This window comes from Natator depressus, chromosome 27 (genome assembly GCF_965152275.1).
Source record: "Natator depressus isolate rNatDep1 chromosome 27, rNatDep2.hap1, whole genome shotgun sequence".
NCBI classification, from domain to species: domain Eukaryota; kingdom Metazoa; phylum Chordata; order Testudines; family Cheloniidae; genus Natator; species Natator depressus.
In genome coordinates, this window is record NC_134260.1 from 15025150 (window position 1) to 15052982 (window position 27833).

At 56.1% G+C, this 27833-nt stretch overlaps 2 protein-coding genes across 6 annotated transcripts in view; one reads left to right on the plus strand and one right to left on the minus strand.

Moving 5' to 3' along the window:
• CAVIN1 (caveolae associated protein 1) lies at positions 1 to 27783 on the minus strand. Its single transcript, XM_074940480.1, has 2 exons — positions 27173 to 27783; positions 1 to 1794 (listed from the first exon to the last, which is right to left on the minus strand). The coding sequence occupies exons 1-2, from the start codon at positions 27590 to 27592 to the stop codon at positions 1129 to 1131; spliced, it is 1086 nt and encodes a 361-aa protein (XP_074796581.1). The 5' UTR covers positions 27593 to 27783; the 3' UTR covers positions 1 to 1128.
• Positions 17092 to 27833, plus strand: part of ATP6V0A1 (ATPase H+ transporting V0 subunit a1) — a 67410-nt gene continuing 56668 nt past the window's right edge. For 2 of the 5 annotated variants that reach the window (XM_074940470.1, XM_074940471.1), the window contains exon 1: positions 17093 to 17206. In XM_074940470.1, the coding sequence (XP_074796571.1) occupies positions 17203 to 17206 (4 nt within the window). In that variant the 5' untranslated portion in view covers positions 17093 to 17202. Of the gene's footprint in view, positions 17207 to 27833 lie in introns of all 5 variants that reach the window. The other 3 variants (XM_074940474.1, XM_074940475.1, XM_074940472.1) reach the window with 2 other exon arrangements.

The following is a 27833-nucleotide window of genomic DNA, read 5'->3' on the forward strand; positions in this document are numbered from 1 at the left end:
CGTGCAGCTCCCCTGGCCTGCACCCTCCCCCGGCCAGTGACTGTGCACCTCCCGGCTGCTGATGCCACATGGTACAGGGCTCGCTCTCCGGTGACGGGGTGGGACACCCGACTCGACGCAGCTCCCTGCAGGTGACAGCGAGCCTCCTGGAGCAAAGTGGTTGCGGGCCCCAGCCGGCGGACGGTTACGCCCCTGTGCCGCGGGCACTGTAGACACACACACAGGAGCGTGAGGCACATGCTCAGCTCTCCGTTCCTGTGGGGCAGTCCCGGTAAGGCCTGGGGTGGCCCCGGTGTAACCGGCAGCAGTGACAGGGTCCTGTGTGTGTGTGTAGGATGCCCGCGTTGCCAGGGGCTCTCGCTGCCACCCAGGCAATGTGGTGCCCATATTCTCCAAGTGTTACACAATGCTGGGTTCTCCAGAACTGGCCCATTAACTCTTTGAACCTCTGGGGTCAGGAAGTGGCAGGGAGCCCTTCCCAGCCCCATGTGGCATTGCCCATCCTCACACGTGCTCTACCCGCCTGTGGGATCGGCTTAACCCTTCCCTCGCCACATGCTAAGACATGTCAGAGATCCACCTTCCGCTGGAGATCTTCCAGACCACACGGCCCCGGGAACTGGCATTCGGGCAGGGGGGGAACATCTCTCTGCTCTTGCTAGCCAGCTGGGCTCCTGCGTTCCCCTCCTTCTGCCTGGGGGGATGGCTGCTCGGGCTGACAGACTGGGGGGTCTCCAGCACTGGGCAGTTTGCCGGGCAAGAAGCATTCTAGACATCAGGTCTTGGAGAGCTGCAAAGAGGGATATTCCCAGGTGTACAGCAGTTATCTTGGTTTTAGCACGCTTCCACTCAGCGGGGTCCCTGGTGGTTAGCAAGCTCTCACAGGGCTGCCAGCAGGAATGGTCTCCACAACGAGTGTAAGGAAAACAGTCCGGTGTTCCTAACTCCTCCGTGTGCTAAAACTAAAATATAAACGACACCTCGTCTGGGATGGCGGGGGGCCGGCTTGGACGTCCAGAGGAATAATGATACGACGGGTACACGTTCCCCAGGACGCGTGGGGCGAAGAGAGATTTTGCAGTGTGAAAGGTTATGTGTTCAGCCGTCCATCCCGTGCCGCCACCCATCCTACTCACTGTCGCTCTTGTCCACCAGCACTGCGTCCGACTCCTCCGTGATCTCCAGCAGCGTGTGCATCTCAGGGCTCTCCTCCCTCAGCAGCTCCGTGTTCTCGGCCTCTTCTCCTCCCACCTCCACCATCTCCGTGGCTTTCACCTCCACCTCGCCCTCTCTGATCTTCTTGACGTAGAAGGTGAAGGGTGGCACCTTGTAGACTGCTGTCTTGGACCTGGTGTAGATGGGGTGGTCGGGAGTGAAGGATTTCTTCAGCTTGTCTCGAGAGGTTTTCATCTTCTCCCTCCTTTCTGTGGTTACGATCTTGGTGCCCAGCTTGTTCATCCTCTTCTCCAGGTTATGCCGGGTCTTCTCCAAGTTGTGTTTGGTCCTCTCCAAATTCTCCTTGGTCTTTAGCTTGGTCTTCTCCATCTTCTCCTTGGAGAAAGCCTTCTTGAAGTCATCCACCCTCTTCATGCCACTTCTCTTGATCCGCTCTGCTCGGGACTCCTCGATGGTCTCTTCAACCTCCACCTCCTCATCTGAGGAGAGCTGGATTCGGTCCTCATCAGCGCGGTCCTCGTCCACAGGCACCTCCACGCCCTCCTCTTCCTTCTCTTCCCTCTCGGTCTCCTTCAAAGACTTGCTGATGCTCAGCTTGGCCGGGAGCTTCACTTCATCCTGCCAACGGTGAGATGGAATCGGTAAGACACGTGCACTATAAGGACCCACGGCCCTAGGACCCAGCCTGGCAGAGCTACAGCGCCTGGCGGCCACCCAGCAGCACATGTAGGCAGCTTGTGCCCCACTTCCCACAACCCTCTGTGGACACAGCCCATGGGACATTCGGCCTCAGGGGTTTGTCAGGCAGCAGCCCCATGGCTCCTGATAGGCTCCCTGCCCTATATAAACCCAGCGGGCAGTCCAGGAACCATCTGGGCCACAGCGTGGTGCATCTCTGGTGTTGCCAGGGCTGTTCCTGTCTCATGCACTTGACCCCCTGGCTTGACGTCGGCTTGTTTTGGGCTTCGCCTCCTGACTTGGACTCTGACCCTTGGTATCAACCCCAGCCTGGAACTGACCACGAACTCCTCGGCTACCCCTAGCCTCAGCCCTGCCCCTGCTCTGACCCTTGGCCCACTCTGCCCCCGCGGCTCCCAGCCATCTAACTGGGCTGAGCAGGTCTCAGAGTCGCTGCCCAGCTAACTGCACTTACGAGGACTAAGATTCACAGCTAGTCTGACCTTGGGGACAAATCCAGCCTTCAGTGGCCAGCACCCGGCTTGGACTCCTCACCCCCTTTTTCACTCCCCCTGGTAAATTACCCCGGTAGGATGCGGCTCTCGCCCACAGCAGCTTGGGGCACTTGCTAAATTCAAGCTGAGCCTTATCTGCCCTGCACACTCCGGCCTGGGTGACAAACCCACCGTGGCCTTAACAGCACAGGAGAGACCTGCAGGTGCTGGAACAGGGGCTCTGTCCCCTCTATCCTGGCTCCTCCCACCCCTCATCTTCCAAGCCCTTCACTAGCATCCTCTTCGTCCCAGAACTGCTTGTACCACTCACCCTCCCGCCAGTCAAAGCTGCCAGCGGACTCTCCCCTCCGGCCCTCGGAGCTCATCTCCCCTGGCTGGCTCCCTCCCTCCGCGCAGCCCTGAGCTCCCTGCTGAGCAGTCCGGGGACTGGCCCCCACCCCTCTCTCCCCGTTCCCCGCTGGGGCATCCTGTGTGCTGCTGGCACCTGCATTCGGCACCGAGCCCAGCTTTTCACAGCGCGGGGTTCACTACAGTCACACGACTCAAGGCACAGGCCCCACCCTCTCACTCACCCATGGACAGCCTCCCTGACGCCAGGGCAGCCACTCCTGATTCACACCGGCCTCAGAGACGAACTAGGGGTCTGACTGATTCCAGCCCATGCAAACAGTGATGTATAGGAATTGGGGCGTATCCCTTGAAATAGCTTGTGAGCCCTCTCGTGGCGCTCACCATGTTGTATGTTTCACAACCCAGCCAGGACAGCAGTGCCAGGTCTGCACAGAGTTATTTGCACTCAGCCATGCCCTGGTGGTTTCTTGTTGCGCAAAGAGCAAAAGACACACCACAAAGCTCCCATGTTTGCCTCCCACTCCTGGCTGCAAGGCTGGTGTCTAACCTCTGCAGCACAGACTGGGAGGCCGTGCTTCCCCGGCCCGGTACATCACACCGCAAACAGAGCCAGGCAGCAGCAGGGGGCTTGGTGCTGCAGAGGAGCAGAGCTGGCATCTTGTCCCCTCTGTGAGAGCCGCCCAGGTTTCTGGCTGGTTCTGCAGAGCGAGAGGGTCTGGGATCCTCACCCGCCCAACTGCTCATTGCAGAAGAAACAGGCTAAAACACCAGGTGCGAGAGTTTAAACCCGTGGCCTTGTTGCCTTGGTGTGTGGGAGCTGCCCTGGAGGAAAGGTTGTTTCTGCTAGTTATGTGTCCCCTGCCTGCCCTTCGCCCTATCGCATACCACCCCCGTGGCAGGACCACACCCAGCCGCTTGCTTGTTCCCTGGTACTGCTGGGGAAACTACCTCCCAAGCAGATTCCTCCCGAGGCTGCTGGTGAAGTAATATCCCTGCCCCCTGCCGCTCGAGGCGGTGTCTGTGCATTCCCCAGAGCGATGTGAACAGAGCCTGCCAGCACTGGCCCTCCCCCTGGGAAGGGGCAGAGACCTCGCTCGATTTCCCAGCGCTCTCACAGCAGCGAGTCACTGGTTGACCACTGAGATCAGCTCCCCCGGGAGCACAGGAATTCAGGTCCCCCTAGAAATCACCCGTGATCTGTCATCGAGGGCACCTGCTGGGCTTTCCCCTGGGGCGAGGCCTCTCCTCTGAGCGTGGGAAAGCCCCTCGTATGGCCTCGTGCCTGCGGCAGCTGGGCTGGGAGCAGAGGGCTCCTGCCCCCCAAGGCTTGCGTTGCACCCCGTTCTCACAACGCAGACGCACAGGAGCCCTTCCCCTTGCACCTGGGCACTGGCCCCGGGGCTCGTGGAGGAAGGGGAAGTTAGCCAGGGAGATTTCCCCCACTTCCCCGAAAGAAGTGACCTGTGCCCGGCCTCCCAGGCCAGCCAGAGACAGCTGCCTTCCGTGGGGCTTGTTTCGAGTTACAGAGAATGATGCCAAGCGCCCCCTGGTGCGAGGCGAGGGGCATCCCAACAGCACAGAGCAGCCGGCGGGCGCTGAGGAGGGTGCCCCGGGCCACGGGGCAGGGGCTTCAGCATGTTTCCCTGTCTCCAGCAGCCGATGCCCCAGCAGATGCCCCAGCCCATGGCAGTCAAACCGCGGCTGTAACAGCAAAGGCCCACAAGCAGTGTGTTGTCCAGGGAGGTTAGAAAGGAGATTGGGGGCCCGGACTCCTGGGTTCTATTCCCAGCTCCAGGAGGGGAGTGGGGTTTAGAGTGAGGGTGACTGGGAGCCAGGACTCCTGGGTTCTATCCTCAGCCCTGCCACTGGATTCCTGCGTGACCTTGGGCAAATCCCTTCCCCTCTCTGTGCCTCGGTTTCTTCATCTGTCAAGTGGGACCTGTGCTTAGCTAGTTGGCCAGGGGGAAGGCAGCTGGAGTCGGTCCATCCCTAGTTAGTCCCCTTTTTATTGAAGGGCCAAGCCTGCGAGGAGCCCTCTGCTCTGCGTTCCCCAGCCAGAATTAACTCCTGCTTCCCCCAGACATGGGTATAGTTACACCCGGCAGCGAGTGGGCAGGCGGCAGGAGGCTGTGACCGATTTGTAACCCCAAAATGTGCTTAAGGACAAACTAGCCCTACGACCGTGCCATCCTCTGGGAAAGGGCTGTGCACACTGATGAGCTAATACACCTGTGAAGTGGGTCAGCTTCCTTGGGGAAACTGAGGCATGGAATCCCAGCGTGACTTACCCAAGGTCCCTCAGCAAGCAAGCATCAGTGCCAGGAATAGGACCCAGGAGTTCAGGGTTCGGGTTCCCCCCCCCCCGGCCTTTTTCTCTTTTGGGCTGCCCAACTAGCCTGGCCCATGTCTGTTGACAGCCTGAATACACCCCAAATCCATGACAAAAATAACCCACCCTATCCTGTTTTCAAGCAGGGAACTGGCCAAGCGCAGGTTGCTTCAAACAGCTTTTTGGTCGATTCCTCCATCACCAGCCTAGGATGCGAGTTCACAGTCCCCAGTGACTCCAGCCAGGGAGCAGGACCTTGCAATGCTCAGGGCCAGCAGGGAACCGCAGGCAGACGGAGTAGCAGCAGGTTCTTAGGGGGCCATTGACGTGCCCCGGCCGGAGTGAAGATGGGATGGCTCCCCCGCACCCTCCCCTCAGCCGGGTCCAGGACAGACAGACGCTCCGGTCTCTGCATGAGCGTGTCTTAAGCTGCCTGCAGGGGCCAGGCAGTCAGCGTGTGGGGTGTAGCTTCTTACCCTGCAGATGGACCTTTGCATCCAGCGCCGTGCGTGGGGCACGGGGGCAGAGAAGGGGCAAGCAGCACCTGCCCATCTCGCCTGGTTTACCCATAGCCTGGCCGACCTGACAGGCCCCTGCCTCACATGTTCCCCCAGACCCTGTTCTGCCTGGCCGGTTCCCCTCCAGGGCTGTGGGCCTGGCCGGGGGCCCAGGGCCCTCCCCTGGCCTCCTGGGCCAGCCAGGGGCATTACCTCATTTTCACCGTGTACCCTGGAGCATGGCCATCCTGCCTTTGTTTGCCAGAGACCGGAATGGCTCCCCTGGCTCCTGCCCCACTATAGGCTCTGTCAACATCTTTTTAGACAATCAGAACTTTCCTATTGTTGTTCTCCCGGCCAAGCACAATTAGCCTCGGGCCCTGGTTTCACATTCTTTCCCCGGCTGGAACGGCCCTGCGCAACAAGCCACCAGGGTTAGAGCAAGGGTGGAGCCTGGGCTGCTGGTGCCAGGAGGAGAGAGGAGACGACGCTCCCTCTGTGGCATTTGGCGGGGGCTTTGCCCTCCCCGCGGGGCTGACTGCCTGCCCTGGCACCTTCCCCCGGTGCGACATGTGCCCAAATCAGAGTTCTCAGCCCCCGTTCTCTGCCCAGAGCAGCACGAGGCACCGGCAGGGGGCTCAGGGTGCTGCTGTCCCAGCTCAATGCTGCCAGCTCTCACAACCGTGCCATGCGTCTTGTGACGTTTGATGTTTCCAGCCCCAGCTCCAGGAGTCAGGTGATTATGAGACGCTCCGTTTTTCATGTAAAGGAAAATGGAAGTTTTTAACCCTCGCAGCTGGCGTGGGGAGTTGGGAGACGTGACCCCTAGAGGCTCAGAAACCAGGGGCCCTGCTCTTCCCTATCTGTTACTCCATATTCCCCCCAATTGCTTCTCTCCATGGGACCGGAATGCAGCCCAGCCTGAAACCCAGCCTGTGCTGGGCTGGAGGCTCAGCAGCGCTGTGACGCCCAGCCAGCCCTGCTCCTGCTGAGCACATGTTGGTATCGGTTCCTGCCACCAGACAGAGCCAGTCTCGGGGCAGCAGCTGCCTTGCTGGGCGACAGGCTCTGCAGCGCATGGAAAGATGGGAAATCACCTTCTCCCTGGGCGTGGAGAGCTGCAGCCGGATCTGCGCCTCGCGGCAGGAGGAGGGACTCTGAGCTGGAGTGGCATTGTGATCCCTGCCACTCAGGTTGGATTTGGCCCCTGGCGTCCCTCCCGATAGCGCAGGCCCTGTGGCTCAGCTCCCAGGTCCAGTCAGACGCTGCATAGCCCTGGGCACTTTCCCCTCCAATTCAATGCGACCCCCCAGCATTTAAACTCTTTCCCCTTTGGGGATGTTTGATCATGGTTGCGTTTTCCCCTCTGCCCCCCAGATTCTCCTGCTGCCTTGACCCTCCTCCCCCGGGAATTCAGAGCCTGGGACAGATCCCTGGAGTCCTGACCCCCTGTGCTCAGTGTCCCAGTCACTCTGCGTCCCCATGGAGCAGAGAGAGACTCATTCAGGACAGCCAGGCCTGCAGTCCCCCGCAGAGGGGAACACGTGGGCGGGAGGGAGAAGAGGCTGGCATGAGATTGGTTTTCAGCTGAGCAGCACATCGCGTGCGATGAATCCGCTCCGCGTTCCCAGCCCAGGCTGGAAATAGCCCCGCACTGTATGAAGCGTCACAGCTGCCGGCCCTCAACCTGCAGCTCAGGGATTTATTACTCGAGGGGTTTTAATCTCAGGAGCTGGGAGGGGGAGACGTGGAGCTCCTGGGATGAGCCGCCCGCCAGGGAACCGTGAATGGGTTTGATAGGAGAGCTAGGCAGGGCCAGCAGGGCTCCGTTGGCCCCTGGGCCTGCGTCGCAAGGGCTGCGTGACTCAGGATCTGCCTCTCCCCCAGCACCATGGCCCAGCCAGCCACACCCAGCCAACAGCCACCACACCCAGGAAAACAGGCACCGACCCTGCATGCACCTCCCTGGAAACAAGCAACGTCCCAGCTAAGCTAGGCCTGATCCCCAGCACTCGCCTGGCCAAGGATCTGCCCATTTGACCTCCCATCAAAAGCCTGTGAAAGTCCATAAAGCAGGAAGTGGGAGCTCTCTGAGAGCCCCAAGCCGTGGGCAGCAGCAGGTGGAGACGGCTCAGCTTTTGTCTTTCATGAACCAGGCGGTGAAGAGACCTGGAAAAGCCTCCCTTTCACAAGTTCATTTTGAAAGCAGTTCTGCGTACTGGGTTAAAGCAGGGAGGGGCTGGTCTGGGCACAAGGACTCTGCTCCCGGCTCTGGGAGGAGAGGGGGGACCCAGGGTTAGAATAACAGGGCCTGGATGCTAGGACTCCTGGGTTCTGCTCCCAGCTCTGGGAGTGAGTCAGGATGGCCGTTCCCAGGGTGCCAGTCCAGGCTTACGTTCACTCTGAAAAAGTCTGAAATGAAGAACAAAGCCTGCCTGCTCCTCCTGGCAGCCGGTTTCCCTCAGTCCCACGTGGACCGCAGGAGGGCTCAGGGACTTGATTTGCCCAGCAACAAGCTCAGTGTTCTGGGAAGCCGGAGGCCACGTATCCAGGCCACCAGCTCACTTGTGACGTCTGGGTTCTGCCTGTTAGCCCAGAGACACGTGCCCGGAGCTGCTGAACCAGCCCAGCCCCAAGCTAACGAGCGAAGCAGGTGCAAGGCCCAGGCCCCTCTTGCCAGTCAAGGTGCTTGCCTCTTCGGCCCGGGACCCAAAGGAACAGCCATCAGCTCCAAAACTGCCCAGGCAGCCAGGAGGAGCAGGTCCTGGGCCAGACCGTTCCCGTCCCTCCAGTGCAATGGGGGAGAGCGTCCCTGTTACGGGCTCACGACGACCCACGGTACAGCTGGTGGCACGATCGTCCCGGCTGTTCCAGACAACAGGGACACGACCGTCACCACCAGCGCGCGGCCCTTCCCGCAGCACAGCCGCACGCCGCGGAAGGACGGGACACGGCCGTGCAGCAGGACTGGCAGTGTGGTTTCCCCTCCATTTCTCCTCCCTTGCCCCCAAGGGAGAAGGGCTGATTCAGTTGATCCAGCTTCCCGCCATGTCAGTCCAGCTTCGCCCAGGGCTGACGCAGGACGTCCTGCCCGCTCCTCCCCCTGCTTTCAGCCCAAGAAAACTCTCGCTCTTGAGGGAAGTGACGGCATCTGCCCCAAATCCCCTCTCATCTCACAGCTCCTAACAATGCAGCCGTGTGTGCTTCCACCCAGCACCGGGCTCCGGAAATACCTGGCACAAAGGACAGGTTTGCAGCTTGCAGGAGGGGCTGAGGGGTTGTTCCTGGTCTTTGGACCAGAGAGCCATGCACGAGGAGCCCTTGCTGTGCTGCTTTCTGGAGAAGCCAACATCTGCTTTGCTGCTATGATTAGCAACACATAGAACAAAACCACCGACGCTGTCCCGGGGGATCACGACAGCCCAGAGCAAGTCCACAGCCCCCATGAAGACTGCTCATCCTCTCCACAACAGCACCTGCCCAAGCAACGCCTCATCTCCCGGGGACCCTGAACAGCAGGAACTCCAGCTACTTCCTTCCCTCTGAGTCAACACCATCAGCAAGAACAAAGGCATTCCCCATCTCGGCCTGGCCTGGCTGTGCTGGAAAGGGGCCATATCCTGCGGGCTCAGATACTTATCAGCCCTTGTTGACTCCAGAAGGTTTGTGCACAGAGCAGAGACTTGTTCAAAGCCTCCAGCTCCCCGTGAGCTGTCCCCTACCCCCCTCCAGCGTGGGAGCGGAGGGGGCTGCTGCTCTCCATGACTCTCTCTTGGCATAAAATGCAGCAGCTTGCACCCACCCTCCTCTGTGCTATGGACGGGGCCAGTGCTGCTCCCGGCAGACAAAGCAGCGGGGCTGTTTGGAGCACTGCAAGCTGGGAGCCCGGACGGTCTCTCTGGGAAAGGCGTGCATGTCTGCAGGGCACTGAACCCCAGGAGTTGCGTTTGCCCAGCCTGGGCCGTATGTGGGGTTTTTACTCATTTGAGCAGCTAATCCCGAGGGATCGCTCGTGTAACCTTTCGGCCTAGCACAGTCTACCCGAGAGCGGGCCCCTGCCCCCTGGCTCTCCCCCAGCCTTTTGCCCTAGAACCGTGGAACTGCAGCGTCTGCCCCTCTGCCTGGCTACAGCCCGCTGGGACGGGCCGTGGGGAGCCTGAGTCCTCCCCCAGAGGCAAGGGGAGTGTTCCAGGCTGGTCTGCGTCTGTACGGCCCCAGCTGCCCTGTTGGATTATCAGAGCCAGCTGGGGCGGGGTTGACCCCCTTTTCAGCGGGAGGAGTGGCTCCAGAGGCCCCGAAGCAGGGGGCTGCGGGGCGTACCCTCGGCTCAGCACTGAGCCAGGCGAGGGGCAGAGCCTCCGGGAGCCGCAGCCTGCGGTGGGCAGAGGAGCTGTTTGTGTTCGAGTGAATACGCTGTGCCCTGAGGGAAGGGCCTGCCAGAGACCAGAGCAAGGCCGCGCGTCCTGCAAGGGGCTCTGAGGGAGCCCACCAGCCGAGAGGGGGCCTTCCCCTGGCTTCGCTGGGCTGCAGCAGGCCCTGCGGAGGCAACGCAAGAACGAAACCGCTCTGTTTCCACAGGGGGTCAGGAGGGTGGTGCCGGAGCAGCCTTGGTAGGGAGGAGGGCTCAGCTCCCTGCCCGCGGGACATCAAGGATCTCCGCCCTGTTCCACGAGAGCTGCTTGGCCCGTGGCAGATGGGGGAGCTGCCCAGTGGAAGGGTCGCCTCCTGCCTGCGACGGGCATGTGTAGGAGGGGCAGTCCGCTGCGGCAGGGCCCTGGATGGCGGGAATGTGGCTGCAAATGCAGCCATAGTCTGGGTGCAGTGAAAAGACAACGGGAGCCCGTGGGAACAGCCAGGAATCATGGAGGCGCAGGCTGGCTGGCTGTTACACAAATCCCCGTTCACACACAGAGCATGAGCCTCGGGAAGGCTGCGGCTCGCTCCCGGCTCTCACAGGAACCACAGGGTTTAGCCCTGGGCATTTGAAGCACACTACTTTTTACTGGGAAATGCACTAAGTCTGGTGACCGGTGAGTCCAGCTGCCCAGATGGGCCTGTCCCGAAAACCCTGGCTCTCCGCGTCCCTGAACTTGGGGGTCTTCAAACTGTGATTCCCAAATTGTGGTTGTATGCTCCAGCACTGCCTCAACCCAGCTGGTGCAGACAGTGGGGGGACAGGCATGCCCACTGGATTTCTGTCCCAGCCCCTGCCACATGCCGGAAGCACAGAGGACGAGTATCCATGGGAAGTGTGGTGGGTTGTTTTTTGGGGGGGGAGGGGGCGGGCGGGGGAGTTCTCTGCTGAGCTTTTCAGAAGGGTTCCGTGAATGATCTGGTTTTCCTGTCCCTGAGCCCACATACTGGATGGGGTGACCTTACTGGACAGTGTCCGTCCTTGTCCCGTGATCCACATTGCCCCCTGCTGCACAGAACCCCCCAGGAGGAGCAAACTGAGCTGCAAAGACTGTGTGAAGGGCCCTCCATGACCAGGGAAAAGCCCTTTGTCCAGCAGATCTCGGGGAGCCACCAGGAGACCTGGGTCACTTTTATGGAGCTGTGAAACCCAGAGCTGGCAGACTGATTGAGGGGGGTTTGACAGCTCTATTTTTTCTATTTCAAATGACCCAGTGCTGGTAGGTCCGTTGGATTGACTTGCCCCGGTTCTCCTCCACTACGTGTGTTTTTTATCTGATTATATTTTGGAGCCTGAGTTCCCTTCCAGTGAGTCACTGGATCCGTGCCCTTTATGGCCATGTACATACTGCCTGGTTGCTACAACACATGTAAACACTTTCCTCATTGTATAAAAGGCCCGTGAACTGCACAGCTGAGCTGCCTTCCCACTGGGGCCAGGCCTGGAACTGTTCAAGTTCTCCAGACTCACTGCCAAAGCGGGGAAAGTTCCCAAAGGTCTAGGAGCGAAATGCCCCAGGAACTCCGAAGAGCTCCTGGATTGTTGTTGTTTAGGGGGATTTTTTAAAAAAAAAAATCTTCAGTTTGTTTAAGAAAGCAGAACTCCCAGGCGATCTGCTCTCCGGTTTGAATGTTTCATGAAGCCTGGCTCGCACACATGCTGACCACATCTGCAGTTCATTTGGTGCAGTTGCTTTTACATCATTGCATCACCACCAGTCTCTGGCGGGGGGAGAGAGCAGGGGCTTGTTTCACATGCGATTGCAAGACACAGAACACGACCAACTCCCCACCACCACCAGGGGCCCAATCCTGACAGGTGCTGAGTGCCCACTGCTGTGGCTTGAGCTTTCAGCGCTGCAGGGGCTGGGGCCCCTCCTACAGCCCTCGGTTCCCTTTCATTCCACAGACTACGGGCAGAAAACCAGATAAGCAACCGCGGAAGGCGCAAACTCCTGGATTTCAGGTGATCTGCACAGCGAAAATGCGGGTCGTGCTTTTTACCTGCTCCATGTTGGAGAAGGCTTAAGTGGGTTTCCCTCTTCACAGTAGAAATACAGGTCTGGCCTCCCCAGCCCCTGCTGATCTGAAAGGCGCCTGTCACTCTTGGCAGACCAGATATCTGTGTTAAAGATTCAGCTCCCCTTCTTCAAACTGAGAAAACTTCCACTCCAAATGTAAGGCCTGCAATGAGTCTTCCCGCAAACCTGGGCCCCTGATCCTGGACCTGGATCCATGCAGCTGGGGCCCAGTGGAGATCCACACGCATGCGGTGCCCTGTCTGCACTGATTCAGGTGCGAGGCTCGGGTCTTTGGAAAAACCTGGCTTGACATTCCTAAAACTTGTGGGGTAAAAGGAAGAGGAAATAATAGTAACCTCGGCCCCCCTTTCCACCTCCCTTACCCATCGCAAAGGCCACAGGGGCAATTTCCCCAAGTGCTGAATTGTCTGGATCCACTTCACCAATGTCCTGCTCCGGGTGGAACCCTTTACCCTTTACCAGCCTGGAGCGTTGCTGTTTTGATTTGCCAGCATTTTACACCCACGCTGCCCTGGGGTGGGCGATTCCTGGAGTGCCAGGGCAATGGTCCCTCGGGCCCTTTGCAGGGAATTTCAGATATTTCCCCCAGTAACCACCCAGTTAACAAGTTCACTGAGTCTGTGTCAGTTTCAGCTTCCTGGCCTGTTCTGTGCGTGGTTCACGGCATCCCCCAGGCTTCCTTGTGCCAAGAGCCGTGACACAAAGAGACGCCCTCACTCGCGCAATTGTTTAGCATATCAGAAATGATGAGACTGTGCGCCAGGCCCGCCGACAGCAATTCCGGGCCCTGGGGCACGCACGAGCTGCACCCACGCGGACCGCCTGACATTCGGGCCGTGCTGCACCCGCGCTGGCTGGTGCCCAGCGAGCTGCCGGCTGTGCGGTGTTCCGGCATGGCCAGGGCTTCCTATGCCCACCCGGTAGGGTTGCCAACTGTCTAATCGCGCAACCCCCCACCCCGCTCTTTCCCCGAGACCATGCCCCCGCCCCGCCCCTTCTCTGAGGCCCCGCCCCCTGCTCACTCCATCCCCCCACCCTCCGTCGCTCACTCTCCCCCACCCTCACTCCCTTTCACCAGGCTGGGCTCTGGGAGGGAGTTTGGGTGCGGGAAGGGGTGAGGGGTGCGGGCTCTGGGAGGGAGTTTGGGTGCGGGAAGGGGTGAGGGGTGCGGGCTCTGGGAGGGAGTTTGGGTGTGGGAGGGGGTGAGGGGTGGGGGCTCTGGGAGGGAGTTTGGGTGCAGGAAGGGGTGAGGGGTGCGGGCTCTAGGAGGGAGTTTGGGTGCGGGAAGGGGTGAGGGGTGCGGGCTCTGGGAGGGAGTTTGGGTGTGGGAAGGGGTGAGGGGTGGGGGCTCTGGGAGGGAGTTTGGGTGCGGGAAGGGGTGCGGGGTGGGGGCTCTGGGAGGGAGTTTGGGTGCGGGAAGGGGTGAGGGGTGCGGGCTCTGGGAGGGAGTTTGGGTGTGGGAGGGGGTGAGGGGTGCGGGCTCTGGGAGGGAGTTTGGGTGCGGGCTCCGGGCTGGAGCAGGGGGTTGGGTGGCAGGGGGTCAGCGCTCACCTCGGGGGGCTCCAGAAAGCGACCTGCACACCCCTCTGGCAGTGGCTCTTCGGCAGGGGGCCTAGGGGGTCTCTGCGTGCCGCTGCCCGCAGGCACCACCCCCGCAGCTCCCATTGGCTGCAGTTCCCGGCCAATGGGAGCTGCGGAGTTGGCACTCGGGGCAGGGGCAATGTGTGGAGATCCCCTCCGCAGGGACGTGCCGGCCACTTCCAGGAGCAGCGCGGAGCGAGGACGGGCAGGAAGCCTACCTTCACCCTGCTGCGTGGCCGGGGGCCCCCTTTTAAATCGCCCAGGCCCCTGACCGATTGCCCCCTTTGCCCGCCCCATGGGCAGCCTGCTGTGCACAGGTGGCAGGGAGCGTGTAATTAACAACCTTCCTGGCTGGTCGCTAACGGAAGCGGTCTGCCGCGCTCCTTGCTCTGCGGCCCTTCTCGCCCGGACGGTGGGTCTGTCTCGTTCAGCGCCTAAGGGTGGCGCTCAACCAGTGCGGCAATAGCCGTGTCCAGGGACCAGCGACCATCCTCCTGCCCCGACCCAGGTACTCGGGATCCTTACCTGGTCTGCACCGGGGGATTTCATTGCTGCCAAGGACTAGGGCAAGGCTGTGTCGCTGAGGCTGCCTTTCTCCACCAAGACCTTCGAACCCAGGCTTGGGCTGGCGAGTAAAGATCTTGTGGGTACTTTTCATAAGAGTCAGGGTTTGACCCCAGGTCCTTGGTGAAAGTCCCCCCCCCCCCGCCCATCTCCAGGTGCTGCATTCCCCCTCAGCTCCCAGGGTGGCTGCATTTCAGCCGTGCTCTGTGCCTATCGCTGTAAAGTGCTTGGGATGACGGGGGCTGCGTGCCCATAGCGTGTTCTTTCTGATGCCCACATGGCAGCCCCGCTCTGCTAACTCTGAGCCACACCAGTACCCGCTGGGTGCTGCGGATGGCTCCCTGTTGGGTACCGGCTCGGTGAGGTTCAGGGGGTCGCAGTAACACCGTCTCTGCTGCAGGGTTGGGTGGAGCCATTCTGGATAAAATACAGACCAATCTGAACCCTCGTTCTGAACCTCCCTGCACCTTCCGAGGGTTGCCCTGCTGTGCAGGGGGTTTCCGGGACTTAGCACTGCTGGAGCCTAGGGGACAAACCCCCCACCCCCTCCAACAGTCCCCCCACATTGCTAAGTTTAAACACTTACATTAGCAGGATCTGCACGTGCTGCATGCAGGACAAGCCCCTGGCTGCTGCTGTCAGGGAGGTGGGCTCCAGAGCACAATCCCCAGGGGCCTGGCTCTGAGCTCACACTGGTGAGGCGAGAATCGGGCCCGCTGCCTGGTAAGGCTCCTTGGAGCACTTTGGCATTGCTGGAGCAGTGCAGAGAAATTCCTCTGCAAAGCAGGCGGGCTGGGATTTCGCTGCACCTTAGCCAGGGGAAGGCATCTTGTTGCCAGCATCTCCTAGGAGACTGTGGCTAGGTGTCTCAAGGGCCGGGGTGAGCACTGTGCGTACAGAAGCCAGATGCACCACCCTCTGCAGCGTAGAGGCAGAAATGTAACCTGCTGATCTGAACCTGATCTGCCTTTTCTAACCAAGCCACTTGCCTTGCTGCCTTCCCCTTACGCTGTCTGAGATGAGCTTCCGCTGAGCTCCATTGGAGGGGCTCACACCACTGTCTGAACAGAGGTGACTTAAACTTCACAACTACTCCCGGGAGGTCAGCAGCAGCACCCCCATTTTACAGATGGAGAAACTGAGGCATGGGGAAGGCCAGTGGCTTGCCCAAGGTCACACAATGAATCTCTAGGAATAGACCCTCGGTGCCCCTGTGCTTTAGCCATCTGACCACCCTTCCCTCCCCCGGGGAGGAACAAGGCATCTCCCTGCAGCCTGGAGAGGAGATCACAGTTTCTTGCACAGCCCCAAAACGACAGCACCATCATCCTGCAGCAAACAGACTATTCAATCCGCTGAGGCATTTATGCCAATTATAAATATCTGCCTTACTAGCCGTACTGCCGAGTGAAGCCACCAAGAAGTGGGCAGCACTGGCACGTGGCACTGGCCGCGGCAGCTTTCAGAGTTTCAGGAGAAGAGGCTTAACACAGTCTTCAGGTGACGCTTCTGATGCCCTAAATCTGCTGCCTCCCTTCACGTCCACTGCTGGTTGGGGCCAGGGCGGATTCGCAGGGGCAGGGGCAGAGGGCACACTCAGGGTCTTCTCAGGCTGAGATGAGGAAAAGGAATTTCAATGGCCAGCAAAAAGGAATCCGAGAGGAAGAATTTCCTCTCCCCATTAACTGCTGTAAACAAGGACATGGCCCAGATATAGAGCGGGTTAGGGTGATAACGGGTGGGGGAATGCTATCAGAATTATTTAGTGAGTGGCGATATCGCGTACAGAGACAGACAAGAAGGATGGGAGTCTAGCTTCTCTAACTGCCTGCAAGGCTTGGAGGATACAATGTCCCCGCTCTGGAATAATGTATGTTTGTGTTTTATTTAGGCATAGGGCCAGATTCAGCTCTCATTTTCACTGATGTAAATCTCCAGTGACACCACTTCACTCAGTGGAGTTGTTCCCAATTTACACCAGTGTAATTGAAAGCGGAATCTGGCTCTCAAAGTCTCTAAGAGTTTCAGGGCGTGTGCGCAGAAAAATAATAGCAACATTCATTGAGAGCTAAACTCAACTACGGGAGCAAGGTGGATCAGGAATGTTAGGGCTCATTCCAGACCTACATCCATGCAACTCTCCCAGGAGGATCCAGACAACACCCTCAGCCAAAGAAACACAAGAGAGGCCCACTGAGCATACCCTGAGGCCAAGCCTCTGTGGCAAATCCGGAGAGCAGCAGGTGTTACAAATTAACCCCTTTAGGAGTGCCACATAAACCAAGTTTCATGCCTAAATTTTCAGAAAGTTCAGTATAAGTCTCCACCTCCAAGGTTATCAGCTAAAATGAGGAGGCTCAGAATAAGAGAAGCAGCAGCTCATTGTAGAACACAGTAAAAAATTGTACCAAGAGGTTATTGGTCCTGTCTCCATGAGATGGAAAGAAAGGGTCTTGAAGACCCTAGTGCAAAAGCAGGGAGTGAGATGCAGATAAACATTAAAGGGCTTATTGGATCGCACGTGACCTTTCCACATCCAGCAAAATTCCTTCCATCCTCAAATAACTTCCCTTAATTAGGGTGACCAGATAGCAAGTGTGAAAAATCGGGACGGGGGTGGTAGGTAATACGTGCCATATAAGAAAAAGTCCCAAAATCGGGACTGTCCCTATAAAATCGGGACATCTGGTCCCCCTACCCTTAATGTACAACCTCATTGTAAATTTGTTGGTCTCTAAGGTGCCACAAGTACTCCTGTTCTTTTTGCGGATACAGACTAACACGGCTGCTACTCTGAAACTCTCATTGAGACTGGGAGTCTCCCAAAGGTTTCTAGCTTCTCCCTGTCCTGGGAACTGTGCCCTTAAAAGCTGTTTCCCTCTTTAATAGGCTGATGGGAACAAGGAGATTGGTGCTTTAAACCCCCTGTGAAATGTACTGGTGCTAATCTGGACCTGATGAAGAAGAGCACAGGAACCTGGCAAGGGGTGAGGCTGAATATAAACAGTGAAGCTATGTTTGGAAGAACAAGAAGATGAAAGGCAGGTCCTTAGGAAATGGGTAAGTAAGCAGATTGCAAGGGGGAAAATCACTTTTTTTTTCTCTGACAGAAAGAATGTTTTAATCCCATTATCAGCCTGTTTGTGTATCTAGTTCGACTCTCAGAACTGCCCTCCCGGCTACCCTGCCATGTCTGATTAATAACCCTCAGGGCTATTTCTGAACAGCAGACTTACAAAGACAGAGATTACACTGCAGATGCTACGCAGGGAGATCAGTGACTGGCATTAATTGACATTAGCAGCAGCATCCGGAAGGTGCAGACTAAACATCCAGGGGCGTTTTATTGGAAATGTTTAGTTGGATTGTCTTTCTCCAGTCAACAGCTCTCCCCTCTGGCTCTGGGCTTCATCCTAGAATGCAGCCAGATGGGGGCTCAGGAATTCTTTTAACCTGTGGAATTTACTGTGTAGTCAAGAAGACAATAGCCAGGTGCTGTGCAGTTCAACAGGACTAACCGTGCTGAGTGCGTACAGGGCTGCTTGAGGCTCTGGGTTGGCCATGGTCATATTTATACTGCAGGGGTGCATTTGCACAGATTTGTGTTCCTTATTTAAATAAAGACAATGGGACCAAACTCAAACCTGGGGCATGCCAGCAGGGAGTTTGGCCTGTGATCTTGTGCTAGAATTTCCTTTCAATCCACTTCAAACCCCTATTAACATCAGCGGAATCGGGCCTTGTGTATTGGACAGAGAAGCCCTGGAAATGAGAACAAACCGGCTGGCTGCCTGGCCTGGCGAGTCACAGGGGCCAAATTCTGCCCTCAGTTACCCCCTCTGGTGCAGTGACTTCATTGGCATTGCACAGGGCAGACATTTCCTGCTTAACTACTATGGGTTGGGCACATGAGAGATGCCTAAGAGATCCAGAGAGTGAGCTGAAAGTGACTCACCCCTTTGGCTTGAGGTTCACCAGCCATCTCACATTTCTTCTTATTCGAGGCCTTTTGTTTTCCTCTTTGCACGGGGGGGAGTTTGGCACTCCACAGCTCAGCATGTCCGTAGAATACAAAAGCACTTCAGCAAAACAAACTGCCCTGACACTGACAGCTCATAACTCAGAGCTGAGCCGTGAAACATTGGTACATTGGGGCCCAGCAAGAGCCACACTTCAGAAGAGGCTCTGGGTGGAAGAACTGACAGCGTGCACCAAGGAAATGTCTTGGGCGCTAAGTAATCCCCTTGGACTTGTTCTGGGGCCGCGCTCTGCTATGGGTGACTAGCCTGAGACTCGGCTAATGAACGGCCGTGCAGGGAGTGGTACAGGCTCCTTGTGCATGGGGGCTGGCAGCCTTGTGCCCTTTGCCGTGGATGGGAATCATGCAGCTGAGTTCTCTGTGCGCTGCTGTGGAACTGCATCCCTGAGGGTCTGAGTGAAACCGACAGTAGTCTGAGTGGCCAGCCTGCCCTGGCTCCCAGGGGATGGGCCAGACATGACCTAATGGCGCTTTTTCCATCTCTCACTTCGACGGTTCTCTGGCCAAAGGCAGGAGGGTCAGAGTGGAAGCAGGACTCGTTTAGAGACTCCGCGGCCATCCTGCTGACCGAGCTCCTGTACTTCAGCAGTGAAGCCAAAGGCGCAGAACAGAGCAGTGCCAGCTTTTGGTTCCTGGACTTCAGTCTGCAGAGTTCGTGTACGGCGTTTTAACCACGATTTTGCATTTAATACTCCTCATTATTGCTCTTAAAGATAGGATGAAAACCCTGAGCTAACGGCTTGTCCTCGAGAGTATGCTGGGCCTGAGGGGTCTCGGGACCTGTCCCAGTTCCCGTGGGATTGCTCTGGTCCCCCGTTGTCACAAACCAAGCTCGTCACTGGATCAGGCATTTACTGGGATTTTGCCTGGTGAAAACCCCGCATGTTGATGTATGAATGTAGCTGCTAGGGGCCCAGACAGTCCTTCTCTGCAAAACCCTGGAGTGAGGAGTGTGTGGGACCATGGACACACTGGGAACAGTGGAGAACCCGACTCAGAACTGAGAACCCGACTCAGCCAAACTTACTGTGTGAAACCAATGAACTTCCACTGGGTCTAGCAGCGTGGGAGTGGATCAGATGCTATCTGGGCTTCGCAGGGTATTGCTCGTGCTCTGAAAAGGGAGGCATGTGGGTGAGCTTAGAGATTAGATGGAGATGACTCTGAGCCCAGGCCACATCACCACTGTCACCCTGAGCGGCTGGGCTAGAGGAGGGGGATGCCCTGCTGAATTGCATAGCAATGAGCAAGTCCTCTGAGCTGGTCTCAGCTGTGAGCCCCCTTCCTCTGGCCAAGCTGCTACAAGTCACCCAGGGTCTCGCACTATCCTGCATCAGAAGTGGGCTCCCCACCGCAGCGGGTTAACTTGTATGCTTGTCTTCCCATGTCTCACATGGACTGTTTTGCATTTCTACTTGGAGTGGCCGGGGGTGACCAGCTGGTTCCCTGAATCGCTCCCTGAATTCCTGCCTGGGACACAGGCACTGGGAAAGGAAAGGACGGGGGGGAGGGGATTTTATCCATTCAAACCACATGTTAATGTGAGCTATGGGGTGGGAACCACATGTTAATGTGAGCTATGGGGTGGGACAAGTAAAATCAAACCAGTGCATGGAAAACAGCCTCCTCCAGGGCACCCCTCCCTGTGCAGCTGTGCTGGAGAGCTATTCTCCACCGCTGCTCTCACATCAAAGAGGAAAGCAGCGATCTTATCAGTCAGGCTGGGGCTTTCTTATCCAAACAGGGAAAGAAAACACTTAGCCCAAATTAACCTCTTGAGACCACTGCATATTTTAGTGATGACACTCAGGGCCTCACCCCAGAGGGGCAGTGTGTAACATTTTACTGACTAATTTTAGTTAAAGCAATCCCTTGTTTACCTTCTCTCCTAACTCCTATGTGACAGGCTAATATTTAGGAGCTAGTGGGATAACTTTGGCAGAGGATGAGCCCTAGCTTATAGAAAACCCGATACGGAACTGTTTATGACCTCACCAGTTCAGACATCTATAGACAGAAATGCAGTTTTTTAATGCGGGGTCTGATTCTGCGTAGCACCCCCTGGCTTGCTAATCCTTTGATGCTTAGTACACAGATGTCTGATATTATATTCAACATGCAAATACTCATGTAGAACAGTGAATATATATGTACATGCTTGTGCAACCAGAACACACACACACACACACACACACACACACACACACACACACACACACAGAGATATCTCAGCAATGGGAAAGCCTAGATTCGGGGCTGAAAACTGAGCAAACGCTAGGCCGGCTCTCATTTTACCCAAACCAGTCAGTCTAGCCTGATGCTAATCAATGTTGAGGCCCTTTTCAGAGACACTGTCACCCCCAGGGGCTGTAAGGCAAGCTGCATGCGCACACCACGACTGTAAAGGCCTCTGACTCACAAGGGTTTCTTTGAAACTCGTTTTTCCTTTGCAGAAAGAGGCAAGTGTTCTGGGGGCGTGAGCACGCTGGGAGGGGTAACATTCAGGTCAGCGTTAACGCTGAACCGCAGGGTCGTGCTAGAGACTTTTCGGACCAGGTAGCTGCCTCCTCTCGGGAGCAGTCCGCAGGAATAATGACACCGTGGAGAGCGTCCCGACCGCAGGCCATGCAAACGGCAGAGGTGCAGGTCCAGCACCGGAGCTCTGCCGGCATAACCCCACAGTGCGGACACAGCCGACAGAGACGGAAAGGGTTTTTCCGTCGCTGTAGGAATGCCACCTCCCCGGGCCAGGGGAGTTAAGTCAACAGCATCTTTCCCATCCACCTGGCTGCAGCCCCACCACGGGGGTTCGCGTAGCCGCAGCATGCTGGGGCTGGGGTCTTCACAGCCCTGGGCACCGTAGCAATATTGACCTAAACGTTAAGTGTAGAACAGGCCTGAATCTTATTTGTACAGAGAGTTTAAATAATCATCCTGCCCATTCCAAGGCCCCTGTACGCGGCCAGAGCAGGATCGCTCATGCCAAATCCCATTCCAAGGCGTATCTCAAAACTGAATCCCATTCTGGGGCCGAGATGTTCTTGATGCAGGAGAACTCACTTCAAGTGGGGCATCGGACCAAACACTGCAGCGCTGTAATCAGTCAGGCCTGGCATTCAACTTCGCTGTACAGGGAATTTGGATTTCTCCTGCAGGGAAGTCGTCTTGTGCTGGGAAGCTGCATGACCCGGTTATGCTGATGTGTCCTCTCATTGCTATACGCCGTTACAGCCCAGTAAGGTGCTGTGCAGTAAACCCAGGGCTCTTAACAGCCCCAGAAATCAGTCTCCTGCAACATGGGACACGCCCTTGGAAACAGAGATTATCCTGGGACTCTGGGGACAACTCGCAACCCTAATACACTGCCCTGAGGCTGTGTGCAGAACCCCCAGGGCTGTCGGGGAGCTGCGTGTGAGTGGATCCAGGGCAGCACGGAGTCATTGCTTTGTTATGTATGGCGATAAAAAGAAATACCGAAAACAATGGGTGCGGAAGGACCGTCCCTCCAGCGGGCCCCAGGAAATGCTCATGCCACATACACCAGTGCTCCTAGGTCCAGCCCGGGTCCCCAGTCGCAAACACTGAGTTTCTTGGCCACAATGTGCAGCCTTGTAAGAAAGGCATAAATGCAGCACCTAGTGCTCCTGCTGATCTCCTGCACTGGGACCCTGCTCTTCACCCTCCAAGCTTGCAGCTCGGCAAACTTTGTGGGGTCCCCGGGCTTGTGCCCCTTGCAAGGTGGTTTTGAGTTTGCAAATCTCCTTGGCGTTCCCAAGTCTTTTCTTGTCATTAAACCCCTGAGTCCGAGCTCGGGGCAGAAGGGGACAACACCTTGCAGCTCAGCTGGGCAGAATGGGTGCTCCTTCTCCAGCACCCGGGCTGCACTTTGTGTTCTCTCTTTGGGGGTTTGGCTCCCACTCTGCCCTGCTTTCTGCTCTGTTTCCCACCCCAGTGTGATCGGTGCATTCTCCTCCCCCCACATACACACACTTGGGCTCCTTTTCACACGGTCCTTCGCAGAGCACGAACCCCGTAGTGGCCGCTTTGGGTCCAGCTTCCAGACCCACCACAGTGATACGTGGGTTCGCAGGGAGTCCGCCCCTCCCTGCTGCAGGCGTTTGGCCGCTCGGAGCCCTATAAGGCCCACTGGAGGCACAGCCGCCAAGCTGTGCTATTTATACTCCTCACACAGCCCCACCTACCCTACACATTGTGGAGCTGGATCTGTTTTCCAGCCCGTGGCCACCTGGCCTTTTTCGGGGCGGCTCAGCCCCTTGATGGGCTTGAAGCGGCTGTTCGGATTCATCGGCAAGGCAGACAAAGTTCTGCGGGGGCCTCCCAAACAACTGCCCTCCCCAGTATAACAGACCAGACCCTGCACACAAAGGAACGGGCCAGACGCCTCCCCGGCACTGCCGAAAGCTTTGAAAAATAGTCCCCACCATGCCCGTGTGGCCAGAATGTGCATTGAAAGCATCCATTTGGGGGGGCTGGGTCTGCATCTATCAGTGTTGTGTCCCTGCTTCCCCCTTCCCTGAGCCCCCCCTAACTTAGACAAAGGGGGCACCGTGCAGCATGGGCTGGGCACCATGGGACGTGGGCAGAGTTGGGTGCTGGGGGCTGCGCTTTTCAAAATCTGACCCTACAAAAAGCAGGTCCGTGTCATTCTGAAGGATGAATTCGCTTGTCAAATGTTTGGAGGAACGAGGCGCGTCAGTGGAACTGTAGCTACTTGCGGTTCTCCAGCTGTCCTGTGCCAGGTGAGTTGTGTTTAGAACTGGATTAGGACGCCCGTTGTTGTAGGGATGGGCCCCAAATGAATCCAGCCCCCGATTTCCCACCCCCCAACATTCAGGAGTTTTTGGATGAGGCAACTGGGTACAAGACTGGTTCACCTCGCTCTGACCCCGAGCTGCCCTTCCAGATGGCCTGAGGGGAAGGATGCAGCAGAGAGGATGCATTAACAGCAGCTCTGGGGATACGAGCAGCAAATAAGAGCCCAACCCTCTGCCCTCCAGCTTCTTGGGCATGAACGTTCCCCTCTGTGACACGGAGGTTAACGCTCTGTCCACACGGCTCTTTGGCAAAGAATCATGTCTTCTCTTGGGCGGCTTCATTCGGGGCTGGCTTTTTTTCACATTGCTCTTGGGGCCTGATTCAACTCCCATCAAAGTCACTGTACATATCCTCCTGGGTGTGGCTGCTTTTTAGTACTGCCCGTTTTCTCCCTAGTTTTGAGGCGGACAAGACAGACGTACTTGATGCTCAACTCTCCAGACCAAAATTCAGCTGCCAAGACACGGAGGAACCACTTGGATTTTCTCTGTGCTCCTACGATACGTAAAATACCGAAGCAGGGCGCTTGCATTTAGTCTGACCTCCCCCAACAAGCAGTCCCAGGGATCTCGCTTGCACCCTGAGTGTCATTCCTTCCTTAACTTCTCGAAATGCACTGGAAGAGCCAACCAGGCATCCTTCACCTATTAAAACAGACTTCTCGTCTTTGTCCTTTTGCTTCTCCAAAGCACAGCATCCTTCCATACTAAATCCACCTGGGGAGCAGCCCCTTCCCTGCTTGGCGATCCCCCCTGAAAAGAGGCCATTCCTCCTCTCGGCTAATCCTGCAGGTGTATTAGGCACATTTGCCCCCCACAATAAAACAAACTCCGAAATCTTTCCCCTGGCTACTGAAGTCACAAGGGAGCAGGAAAGTTCATCACAGTTTCTTAAAGCACAAATGCAGTTAAAGGTTGATATTGGAATTGTTCATAGACACGAGAAGAACAAAACTAGCCAAAGCAGCGTCTAGACTGACCCTCCGTTGAGTGTTCAGTCTGGAAAGCGCTGAGCATGAGTTGTAGAACTAGGGGACTGTTTTGGAACTGTTTGCTACTGGTTTTCTACAGCCAGGCTTGGGAGAGAGGTTCCCCATTGTCAACTCCCCAGGACAGGGATTATCATCGGGATGTTTGTGTTTTACACATTGTTGGCACTTAGCAAATAATACACAATAATTGTTACTAAATAGCCGAAGAAGTACCTAGTCTATGAGTAAACCCACTGGAATCCACAGGGCTCCTGACAAGAACGGCATGTCTCCGCACAGGGGAAGGGGCGGAATCTGCTCCATGATTTGTTAGAAATGCCTCTGGAGCTGAGATACCGAGATGCTCATTCCTCCTTTTATTTATTTACTAAAAGTGTTAATCCTGGCATGCCGAGCACACACCCAGGGCCAAATCCCACTCCCTTTACTCAAAGGAGTAGAACCACTGACTTTGATAGGGCTACTTAAAGGAGTAAACAGGATTGGACCCTAAATATACAGTCTCCTTCATGCAAGCAGCCTGCTGAAGACCCTCAGCCCCATACATGGGTAATTACACAGCAACACAACCTCCTAAAACAGAAACCTGCCCAGCCGAAACTAGCCCAAGATCGTCTCTCCCCACATTTCTGGAGCAAACTTTCCAAGTACACGAACAAGAGACATTCCTATATGTTGTTAACACTGCCCGTTAACCACAGCTTCAGCACCACACAGCCCCGGTTACTGCCCAGTGGATGATACATGATTAGTGCAGGGCAAAGCACAGAATAATGATGCTCCTTAACAACCAATCAGTCCCTGTGTGAAACAACAATAGTTCTTGCCTTGCGAATGGCTCAGAGCTAGCCCCACGGGACAGCAGAAGCATCCAGAAAGACAGTAAGGGCTGACACCAGTGTGAAAATTTCTCTCTTGACTGCAAAGCTATTTTTCCATTGTATGCAGGGGAAAGTGGACTGGAAAAATACACCCAACCCTTCCATGGGGTTCCCTGTGATCTGTTAGTAGCAGTCAGAATGCTCGTTGTACAGGATCATCTTTAACACAGCAGTGGAGGAATAGAGAGGGGCATCTTTGTTGAGCTAATACATACTTATTACTGTTGCCCATCCCATCCTAGCTCTCAGCCACTGCAGGTCAGGGACTCTCCTGGATTTCGGTCTCCAGTCCATGCTTCAAATCAGGACACTGTGCCTGGCTTCTCCTCCACAAAGGAGCTCCATTCACGCAGTGGTGTTTGGGCACAAGGCCACACCCTTGCCCCAAGACCTCCTTCACTCACTTATTCTTGCGGCTTCCTCTGGGCATGGGGACAGAGTTGTACCAACTCTGCTGTGTGATGAAAGGCCCTGCCTGGCTTTCGTAAGTCCATGCACGGCTGTGTTTTCCATGAAGCAGCCCTTGAGTGTCTCCCTCGGGCTTTAATGCTCGGGGGTGGGGGGTCTCACGCTGAAATCCACACAGGATAATTCAGTCTGGATTTCAAAACCTTCTCCCCTTTTTCTACAAAACAACTTTGAACCGCAGAAAATCTCACCTCAGGGCCTTTCTCAGCTGATTCTAACTCAGGGGCCGAACCTGCGCCCATTGAAATCAATGCGAGTTTTGCCGGCAGTGGAAGCAGGATCGGGTCCTGTATGAAAGTTTTGTCCCACAGGAAAGGGGAGACCGATGATTTGTTTATTTTGCACATGGAGTCTCAATGCTCACGACCAACAGCACACAATAAAGAGCAGGCTCTCACAGTGCCAGTCCCGCCGGGAACCAGGACCTGGCCATTTCCCTACCACTTTGAAATACCTGCCGGGGATGTTCTGCCTGAGCCTCCCCTTTCGCTCCCTTCCCAGGGGTTGTTTCCATCGCTGTTGGTTTGTTTAGGTGTCTCCATTTTCCACAGCTGGCTCTAGTCCTCTGTGCAGGCCCAGTCCCCAGAGCTTCCGATCAATGTATTTATAAATCTGTTTAGGTGGCTGACGTGCTCCTAATATACGTGAGTGTTTCAGCCTCCATGATAGAACTATAAATGCTTAAGCTGTGAATCAGAGAACTATATCAGTCCTGCCACTTGCTAGATTCCACAGTCTGGCCTGACTAGATCTCCTTTCCCACTACGCTAGTAAAAGGTGCTGTGCATTTTGTGGGGTTTTTCTTCCCCCTTTTCCCTGTGAGCTGCACTGGATGTTTTTCTATTTATCCCTCACACAGTCTATTATTAACCCGGATGCTTCGAACTATCCTCATCTCATTAACTGGCCCACTCGGTTTTTCTCCAGCTTTCCCCTCTGGGGGTCTGCTCTGCAAAGTGAAGCTAAACCCAGACAGGCAGCGGAAGGGGAGGCGGAAGCCTGTGGCTGGATTTGTTTTGCTTGTTTGCCTGTTTGGTATTAAAAGATTAAAGGCAAGTCCAGCTCCTAGTGGGAGTGCTGAGCCTCCAGCAGAGTGAAGCCCCTGTTGCTGAAATTGAGTGACTGGAATGCCCAGGACCTGCAGGCTGTAGATGAAGGAATCTGTAACATACACTGGATCATATTTAATTTTACAAGCAATGTGGCAAAGGCAGATCCCGGGGAAAGGGTGTGCTAATGAATTCAATGGACCGGACCGTATTTTCTGTTTGTTTCCACTATGTCCCCTGTAAGAGTGAGGTTAAACATGACTCTGGAGTTATTGTTCCGTGTTATTGCTGTAGGATGCACATTATAAACCTGAGCTAGCATCACGGCTTCGTGTCGCACTAAGGACTTCATCCCTCACAGTAAATCCTCTGTCTGAAATAACTGATTTAAAATACCCCTCTCCAGTTCCTAGTATGCTTTTGCTCCTCCTTTGGTTAAACAGCAGTCTCTGCTAGGTAACCAAATTCTGCTGGCCTTTTGCAGTGGGGTGCTTGGGGCCAGTCTCAGCATCTTTATGAAATTTCCTGTACTCATTTTTTTAAGTGCAATAAATTATTACATTAAACCTTCTGCCTTATGAAGAAATCAGTGCTGTTAGATTCGGAAGGCCCTATTTATGGCGCACTTCAACACTGGATGCTGGATGAGTCTAGAGGAGGCATGTGAGGCAACGTGCCGTCCTTCTAACCCAGGATGGTGGTACGGTCAACACTGAAAACACTCACTGACGGTCCCTGAGGAGCTGCAGGACATCTCCTTACCTGGTAGATCATGACTTTGAAGTTCCTTCGCTTCAACAGCTCCGCCTCGTTGACCTCCAGCTTCTTGATCTGCCCGGCTTGCTTCTCCAGGTTCTGCCGGACGGTTTTCACATTGACGCTCACCTTGCGTACTTTCTCCAGCATCTTGTTCACGGTGTTGCTGGTGGTGGTGTGTGCTTTGGTGAGCTTGGTCAGTTCCCCCTGGATGCTGGCCACTGCGCTATCCATCTCTTGTTGCCTCTCCTCCAGCTGCGTCTGGGTCAGCTGGATCTGATCCACTGCCCCGATGATCTTGTCCAGAAGGGTGAGCACCATCACACCATTGATCTGGTCTGATTTAATCGGCTCCTCAGCTGCTTGCTCCTCGGAGGTCTCGGAAGGAGCGGGCTGCTCAATAATTTGCAAAGGGGTGTCCGCCATGCTTGCTTGGGAGTCCCGACTAGCAGAGCCTGGAGAAGCTGTCGCTGCAGGGAGCAGAGTGAGAAGAAAAAACTTAACCCGAGCTCTAGCTCAACTCTGTGCTGGGAGGCAAGCCAGAAATGGAGAGCACAGTGCGTGGCTGTGTGTGTGTGTGTGTGTGTGTGTGCGTGCGAGCTTAAATTCAAATGGCACAGCTCTGCAAAGCTGTCCAGGGAAACTGCCCTGCAAAATTTTCCAGGCT